The following is a 9,656-nucleotide window of genomic DNA, read 5'->3' as shown; positions in this document are numbered from 1 at the left end:
TAAATTCTATAAATGTAAAGCCATATAAACATTACTCAATGCATTAAGATTTATTATTCAATCAATAAAGAGTTATTTTTTCTGGCATCTTCAATTTTGTTAACAACAAGAATAATGTTGTTAACATATGTTAACTTAAGTAAAGAAGCAGAAACTAAGAAGATTTTTTATCTTAAACATTATTACATGAATTTCATGTTCCAAGATAACGTATGTGATAGACGATCTTTGTGAATAATATTTCGTCAACTTTTACTGTTCAAAAAAATTATTTATTATTTTCAAAATGATAATATTATAGACAACGACGAATAATATAATAGGAGTTAATTTTATAAATTGTATATTTTAAGAATCCAACGGATTGTATAAAACATTTTTCAGAATTTTAATATTTACAAGATGATTCATCTTAAATAACACATTAATATTTCTCAAAAACCAAGCTTTCCTCGTGCGCGCGAAAAATGTCCTATACAAAATTTTTGTAATTTTGAGGTAAAACATTTTTCAATGAAAGCCTTTTCAAGAAATATCAATGCGTCATTTAAAATGAACCATCTTATATATAAGCTTTATAAAATATATAAAATATATATGTTGCAATATAATGGTCGAAGAAATTTATGGCAGCTGCGAGACTGTTGGTTCAACAGTTATGTTAACGAGAGCGTAAATTGATTTCTACATGAGTGTAATGTCGTAAAGAAAAAAGGCGCGTTTATGTGAGCGTGCCGTCTGGGTGTTTTCTCAGTGTGTTGCCGTGTCGATTATTTCAACCCCGAATTCCTCACACAAGAAGAAATAAGGAAGTGCGCGACCGCCCCGAGAACGCTCAGGCTCTATCTAAAAACGCTCGTGCTCTCACAAATTCCGTCGACATATTTATGCCGGCACGTAAAGACGACGCCCAACGTATGCAAGCACTTTGCTACCGAAGGGACAGCCGATATTTTTAGACGCCATTGACGAGGTCGGGAACTGATTTGTAGTGATCTTAACTGTAGACAAATGCGCGCTGAAGGATCGTGTATCTATTGCTTCTTAGCGCCTGAATAATCACTGGGTATATAAATAAACGATACTATTAGGTCTACCGGAAAGTTCTGTCCGTTTTTGGAATAAAACAAAATACAAATTTTTATTATCGTCAATAAACTTTATTAAATAATGTAATTGCCATTATTCGGAGAAGTATTGTCAGCGACTGGATAATTTAAATACAGCAGTCCATGAAAAGAGGCCGGCGATGTTCAATAGGAGGAACATCATACTGCATCATGATAATGCTAGGCCACATGCTGCTTTGGGGACTCGTCAAAAAATTGCAGAACTAGGCTGGGAAATTCTGTCGCATCCACCATATTCCCCGGACTTAGCACCCTCCGACTATCATTTGTTTTTGTCCTTACAAAATTTTTTGAGAGTCAAAAAATTCAAAAATGAAGAAGATATGAAACAAGCACTGGTTCAATTTTTCGTATCAAAAGATAAAACATTTTTCGAAAATGGGATATACAAATTGCCCTCACGCTGGCAAGAAATCATTAATAATAATGGCAATTACATTATTTAATAAAGTTTATTGACGGTAATAAAAATTTGTATTTTGTTTTATTCCAAAAACGGACAGAACTTTCCGGTAGATCTGATATATATATATATATACATAAGATATTTGTTTATCACATTTTATCTTCATAATAAAATTAGCCCCCTTCTTTATTTCAAACATACGTATAATTACTTACTGTACTTGCACAATGCTGTCAGCTTTTATTATCTTTATCAGGTTTTATTATCTTCATTGTTCAATGCTAACTGATGATTACGATTATATTTTATCTAGGGTCGAATTATCATGAGTTCATTGTTGATAAAATTTAGCCAGCTTGGAATGAATCAGGAAGTCTGTCGGTACGAAACGGATCATTAGTCCATGTTCGTGATGGTTGTCATGTGCAGCGCTAAATGAATAGAGGCTTGTGATCTGTAATTTCTTGCAAAAGTATAGCGGAGAGATTGCACTGTTGTCAGTATAAAACCTGTCACTTCTATTCAGTGTATATCATTTCGCGTTTGGTCTTCGAAGCGACGAGTGCAGTGTGAGCATTAAGTGAAATAAATTGAGACGAACAACTTATAAGTAAGTGTATCGATAGTTATTTTGTTTACTCTCTATCATTGATCAATCGAAGAGACATAATCGTAGTTTATTTGCTTGTCAATTAAAATTATGTCAAAAAATTATGCAACTATGGTTAACTTTCGAATAATTATTGTGCTTCCAAAAGGATGGATCAAGTTTATACAGTGACGCAATTATACGCGTGTGAAACATTTTAACAATAAAAATTACTATAAATACAGGGTGTCTCAGAATGAAACAATTAAACTGTGCCAAAGTATATTCCACGAGTAAAAATTTAAAAACAATGTTACATGCACATCGGACTAAAAATACTTTATTAAGCAGCTATCATAAAAATGTTAAATATAAAGAAAAAAGAAAATAACAAATTTGCTAAAACATTACAATGTAAAAGTAGGTCGGTTATGTTTATTATCTCTTTGTTCTCTTAATTTCTTTATTCTGACTGTGTTTAATATTTGAAATCACACTAAAAATGTGTCCAACATCGATCAGTGATTTATATCCAATATCGATGTCCATTATTGTTAACTATCAATATACACATACACGCATACGTATTTCATTCTATAAAATACTTCGTATATTCTGTGATATATAATCCAATATAAATGGCGTAATTTGAGAAAAAGTTTTGTTACAAAAATGTATCAACAGAGAATCTCAAGCTCAGCTAACGCCGAGTAATCTGTGTGAATTGCGTTCTTGCAAGACAGAGTTTAAGTTGTAAAAATTGCATGCCGCACGGCTGTACGTTTTTACGAGACACTTGTGGATTTTACGGACAAATCTACAGTCAGGTAAATGATTCTCTTCATTTCTTAATCTTAAAATTTAATAATATAAATAAATCGGGTATATACAAGTGATCAATCTGTTTTATTTTTTTAATTCTGGAAAAAACTCAGGAAATATAATTAAAATTTAAATTTGTCATTATAATAAAAATTCTCGCGTTCTTCAAAACTAATGTACCTCTAATTTGATTTAAGAGAATTCATTTACTATTTATGCGCGCAAATTTTTCATATTTAAATAGATACAGAAAATTATTATTTATAAATGCTAAAATAAAATCTTTTATTACATTATGTGCACTAACATGCTAAACGAAATTACGTTTAAACGCTTTAATACACACACAGTATGAGGTAAATAATTATGTTAGCATAAGTAATTATATATTATATTTAATGTGCAATTTTATTACCTCAAAATATTAGCTCAAATAAGAGGTAAAAAATTGTATTCACATTGTAATAATTTTTTTTTTATTTTTACAACACATCAGGTGTTAAATATATATATATGTTTATAATTTATTTTATAATTGTCAATCATATATGTATATATAAATATCTTCCTAAAAGTACAATTTATTTAAGATTAAGTTATAGTTAAAATTAAATTCACTTAAAATTAAAAAATATTTTTATCTAAAAATTTCTTTTTACGCATTTTTTTTAATGTTTAAGATTTTAAAAAGCTTCTAATAAATATCTAAGAAATTTTCGAAATCCATAAAAATAAATGTATACATATTTATAGATTATGTTACGCAGGTTAAAATTCGGTGTGCTCAAAACTAGTTATCGTACGTGAATTATTTTTATTTTTCACCGCTTTCTAACTCAGATAACTATATCTAACGCAGATTCTAACAGTAAGTTATATATTGCTATGACAGAATCTATTTTGAAATCGCTTGTTTTGAAAGAGAAAGTGGTACAGGCGTCTAGTTTAACCTTGACGGCTGAACGAAGTACACGCATATAAAAACTCGAATATCTTTTTAAATTTGATAGAACCAGTTTAGAAGTAGAACACTAAACGTTTCAATAAACAAAGAAAAAACAAAAATTGAGTGTAATAATTAAACCACAAGCAAAAAAATGTTCATTTATCTACATGTGCATCGATCTGAAGAGAGAACGTCTAATATATCAAAGAAGGCTTATACTGTTTAACAAAATTGTAAGTGATTGAATGAAACGAGATATTAAAGAATAGAAGAAAATCTAAATTGAAGAAGAATTTATTGCATGACATATGTTTTTAAAAGTAAGAATCATAAAAATTTCCATTTTGTATATTATATTTCAAAATTTTAAATGCGTTTTTCTCGAAATTATGTTTTTTTAAATCAACATGATTTCTTAAAAAATATTTGAACCGATTGACTTTAACTTTCTTGTGTGCATATATAAAATACATGTCTATTTATGATACACATACACACAAACTAAAACTATTGCAATATCTTTAAATTAACCACTTCTCTTTACAACTGTCAAAATCACAATGTTCAGTAAAAAATTGATCAATACTCTTTATTGTGCCATTAAAAAATTTTTTAATACTTTTTTTTATTTTATATATTACATACTGCAAAATATTTTTTTATATATTGAGTTTAGACAATAAACGAATTTAATTGATCATAATTTTCTTGATTTTTTTATTTTAGACAAGTAGACTTATTAAAGTCATGTCAAACAGCTATTTTTAAAGTGTTCTGTTCAAAATCACATAAAAAACAAAAACACTTAAAAATTTTTTTACGCAAATATTCATATATAAAAATGCTTTAAATATAAATAAATATGTAAAGTATTAGAATAATAATTCTTTTGTAATCATTCCTCATAAAAAAATTCTCAAAAACTGGCCATTTTTCGTGATCTAAGCTAGAATACCTTCGAAAAATAAAATTCTGTTATTTATTTCTAAAATTTAATTTGTGCAATAGATATATATTTATATTTATAATGTAATTTCTATTCCAAGTTTATAAGAAATTATTTATATATCATTAAAGTTATATAAATGAATCCCTTATATAAGCTCAACTATCAAGCATCTTTAATGGCAGACGAATTTGATCCTGAGGTAATCGCGGAAAACATACCTGAGAAAACTCATCAAGGTGAAATATGGCCAACGTCGTTTGGCCACAAGTACGTACGCGATCGCGGCGCGTCAGACGCGTCGTAAATTTCTCACAAATACCGCAACTCGATCACGTTCGACGGGATCTCGACGCGATACGTACGTATGCCGTTCGCCAAAAAGGAAAAGGGGAAAGCAGCGTCCCATTACGCTCTTAATTGAAACAGCGATTTGAAACGCAGGGGAATGCCCGTCTTGAATATCGACGGACACGGAAGAAAGAAACGGCGGTAAAGCGGGCGAAAAACGACGAAAAAGGGATGGCGAAGGAGACTAGAAGCTGAAATGAGAGGGAAAGAAAGAGAGGGAAAGGAGCGAGTTGGCTAGAAAGAAAGGAAACGTGATAAATCTTGCCGCGAACAATAAGTTATCGTAAAGAATCGTTTTCGCGTTTCGTGACACGGCGAGAAGAACTCGCCGGGAATGATTTGTCGGGGAAATTCTCCAATTCCAATTCCAATTTCAGAAATGGCCCTAGAGACACCAACATGGCTGAATCTGTGCTTCATGGAGAAGGCCCTGCGAAAGTCGGAAAACGACAATTCGATCCAAGTGATCGATATATTCTCGAAACCGGCCACGAACAAGGGTGACAACTATACCAGTGACATGATCAGGGTTAATGTGGAATATTCACGTGACCAAAGCGGCCGTAAAATCACGGAAAAAAAATCTGTCATTGTCAAAATTGCGCCTACAATAGAAGGCGTTCGTAAAGAACTTGTAAGTTTGTTTAATTTATACATGTTTATATATATAATTAAATTAAATATAATATAAATTTAATTTAATAGAAATATATTAAATAAAAATTCTCTATTTGCTATTGATTTTGAATAAATCTCTTTTAGATTATGCAATCGCGTATTTTTCATACGGAGATATTGATGATGACAGACACCTTGAATAAAATGAACAAGTTGTTAGAGCCCAAGTATCGTTTGAGCGGGAAAGGCATGTACGTGCAAAACGATGATCCAACTCTTTTAGTGATGGAAGATCTCGCACCTCTCGGATATCGCATGGCATGTCGTCAAACTGGTCTTGATCTAAGTCATTGTATATTAGCGATACGCGGATTAGCCAGATTTCATGCAACCTCTATAGCTTTATGCGAGAAGGTAAATCACTACGAATTAATCATAACGTTTCATTGTGTCAATTAAAAATTTACTTCCATATAAAATTCATGTTAGTAGCATTTCTGCAAGTGATACGAAGTGATGCAAATGATATATGAAAAATCACTTCACTTTCATGCAATTTAAAACTTTTTATAATGAACATTACTGTACTCCAAAAAATATATATGCAAAAAATGTGTATTTATAAATATTAATTCATTAATTTATTTTTAATAAATTATTATGAATTTATCAAGATATAATTCATACAATAAAACTATATCTTTAGAATCGTACATATTTAATATATTTTGTTTAATTGTATACTATAGAAATATTTGTTAATTAATATTAAACAAGATTTAACATTGTATACAAAAATACTATTTTACTTTATTATCGCTTTATTTTATTCAGGATTTTGTGTAGATAAACCGAACTCCTTGTCACAAATTTTTTAATCAATCAAAAAAGTTGATATATCTTTAACCAATATATCCTGCATTAAAATAAATTTTTCAAATTATAAACAATTAAAAATAAAGCTTTCTTAACATATTAGACATATGTGTAAATAAATACGAAACTTTTTTTATATCTTTGAAAAAATATTTTAATTTAAAATTAAGTGAATAAGATATTTTACATTAAACATTAAAAGATTGCAACTATACTTGTTTCTCTTATAATTCCTAAAAAAGATCAACTCTAAATTCATCAATCGCATATCATTAAAATTATAATCATAAAAATTTAATGGTTTTATTTTATGATCATAAATGTAGATAATTGTCAACATTTTTTAAAAAGATGTTTCGCTATTTAGGAACCAAACCAAAAACAAATGTATTCGAGAGGAATGTTTAACAGCGAACACCCGCCAGAAATGACTGGATTTTTCGTTCTGGGTACTACACAACTAGCAAAGGAAATGGCAAACTGGCCAGGCATGAAAAAGTAAAATTTGCATGCAAACAATAGCATTTGTTATCTAAGATAATATTTTATAATATATTAAACATAATATATTAAAAATAATATATTAAAATAATGTTTAAAGCGAGAAAATATTAAACAAATCAAACACATTAATGGAGTGACATATATAAATATAAACTGCGTTGCTTAAGATGTATATCGAATGTTAATTTCATATTTATATGACTTTTATTGCTAGGTACGCGGATAAAGTTGCTAAATTGGCCGACAAAATATATCAAATAGGAATAGAGGCATGCAAGTTTTCCGAGGATGAGTTCAACGTTATCAATCACGGTGATTGCTGGGTGAACAATATGATGTTCAAATATGACGATGATGGCAAACCTATTGATCATATTTTTGTAAGTATCATATGTCATAAAAGATTACATACTTCCTCTAAATATAAAGACTGATTATTATTTATTATAATTCTTTATAATGCGATTAAATTTTAAGATTGTGTAAATTAATTCATGAAATTAAATTTATATTTAGATATATGCTGTAAAAATATATTTCTTAACATTGAAACTGTTTGAAACTGCTATTTTCACTTGAATATGTATTTTCTTATAATTTCGTTAAATTTAAGTTATAATATATAGAGCAAGTACATAAAATTTCATATCTATTTATATATCCCGTAATTGCACATTATTATTCAATGTTCTACTTTTCCCAATTTTACCTATAATTTTAACTTTTTATGATAATTGCATTAAAAAATATATAAATGATGATATAAATTTAAATGAAATTATATTAGATATGAAACGAATAATTCCCTGAAGAGTAATAGACATTAATATATATTTCAATTATCCGCGTATATAAGCCGTGATATCGACTTTACCGATCAAGATAAAGAGCTGATGACAATATGCGATACTTCAAAATACAGCATGTTATGAATAATGCAATAATTCAGTTGGATCGAATTCAGGTACATCAGCCGTCTGCCTGCCCGTGTCATTCACGCAAACTCTCGACCGCCGCGACTTCCTAAACAGGAATCTCACTTCTTTCCCCGTGCATGGATTTCATTTCCAATTCAATTGCCCGACATTTTATAGATCAATCGATCGAAAGAGTTTGTTTGATATTGCAGGTGGACTTTCAACTATGCGTATACACGTCACCGGCGGTCGATCTCCTCTATTTCCTCAGCACGAGTCCTTCTCCGGATGTCATTGAAAACAACAGAGATATTTTGTTTAACGAATACATGAGTACTCTGTCGGCGACTATGAAACAACTAAATTGCGAAACGCAGCCTCCTACTTTGGAAGAGCTGAAGGCTGCCTTAAGGCGAAGAGCTGCCTATGGAATGATATCATCATTCACCATATTACCGTTAATAATGGTCGATAAAAATGAAGCAAAAGATTTAGATGAGATTATGGACACAGATGGCTATGTGAATCCGGGTTATAAGAATGAAGTTTATCAAAAAATTATAATGAAGAGAATATCTATGTATGACGAATGGGGTTTATTAGATATGTGATGTATTTAATCTGTTATGTTAAAGAACACAAAAAAGGATTCTATTACAAATGATAGGCATAGAAAGTTATTGCACTCATCGCGAGAATATTGAAATCAATTGCGGATAATCTAAAATGTTAATCCTAAATTATCTCTCATTTTTTAATTCATTATTTTAATAAAAAAATGTCATAAATGTTACACTATATCGATTTATTAGAGGTTACGAAATATGTTTAAGTGCATACATATGTCTTCTTATATAAATATTATTCAATTATTAACATGTTAAAATTAATGTTAGCGAAAAAAACTATATAAATAAACAATACAAATAATTATTCAACAATTATCAATGCAAAAATAATATATAAATTAATAATTTAGTTAATAATAAAGAATAGAAACAAGAAAAAATTTTCATTAAATTACATCCTACATAAAAAATTCGAAAGCAACGAAAATTGTGAAATAATATCATAGTTTAAAGTAATAAAATAGTAAATAATAAAGAAGTATTTTTACATACTAGTCACAAATTATTTCATATCAGTAGCCACATTTTTAAACTTTATGTGCATTGAAATTATAATTGCAAAAGAATAAATAATAATAGCAGGCAAACGTAATAAGTTAGCAATGTATATATTGATTACATATAATAACTATATTGTAAGTTTCTTTATAAATAACAAAATAAAAATATTATTATTAATTTAATAAGATTGTATGTTTTTACTACAAAGCAAAAATTATAGATAGCTAAATAAAAATATCATGTGTATGTGTGTACAAGTCAAAAGACAATTATCTTGAAACAATCTCTTTAATTGCAAACTTATTTATAAAATAAAGATTACTATAATTTTTGTTATTTATCAACAGAAATCTTCATATTTCACATTACACATAAGGGAACTTATAATTATGTTCTTTAATAACTTAGTTAACTTTTATTC

At 28.8% G+C, this 9,656-nt stretch overlaps 1 protein-coding gene across 2 annotated transcripts; it reads left to right on the top strand.

The window, feature by feature from the left end:
- The first annotated feature begins 1,935 nt into the window (after nucleotides 1–1,935).
- Nucleotides 1,936–9,049, top strand: LOC115235728. Of its 2 annotated transcripts, XM_029807674.1 has the most exons (7): nucleotides 1,936–2,146; nucleotides 2,810–2,952; nucleotides 5,568–5,824; nucleotides 5,953–6,222; nucleotides 7,052–7,182; nucleotides 7,403–7,568; nucleotides 8,318–9,049. In XM_029807674.1, exons 3-7 carry the CDS (start codon nucleotides 5,570–5,572, stop codon nucleotides 8,714–8,716), a joined length of 1,221 nt encoding a protein of 406 aa, XP_029663534.1. In that variant the 5' UTR covers nucleotides 1,936–2,146; nucleotides 2,810–2,952; nucleotides 5,568–5,569; the 3' UTR covers nucleotides 8,717–9,049. The 2 variants fall into 2 exon arrangements, with proteins under 2 accessions (XP_029663534.1, XP_029663533.1); XM_029807673.1 differs by lacking the exon at nucleotides 2,810–2,952 and having other exon boundaries at nucleotides 1,937–2,146.
- Nucleotides 9,050–9,656: the final 607 nt, after the last annotated feature.

Source organism: Formica exsecta, unplaced genomic scaffold (assembly GCF_003651465.1).
Source record: "Formica exsecta isolate Colony F162 unplaced genomic scaffold, ASM365146v1 scaffold233, whole genome shotgun sequence".
Classification (NCBI taxonomy): Eukaryota; Metazoa; Arthropoda; class Insecta; order Hymenoptera; family Formicidae; genus Formica; species Formica exsecta.
Note: the sequence above shows the minus strand (reverse complement) of the source record. Positions and strands in the feature narration are given on the sequence as shown.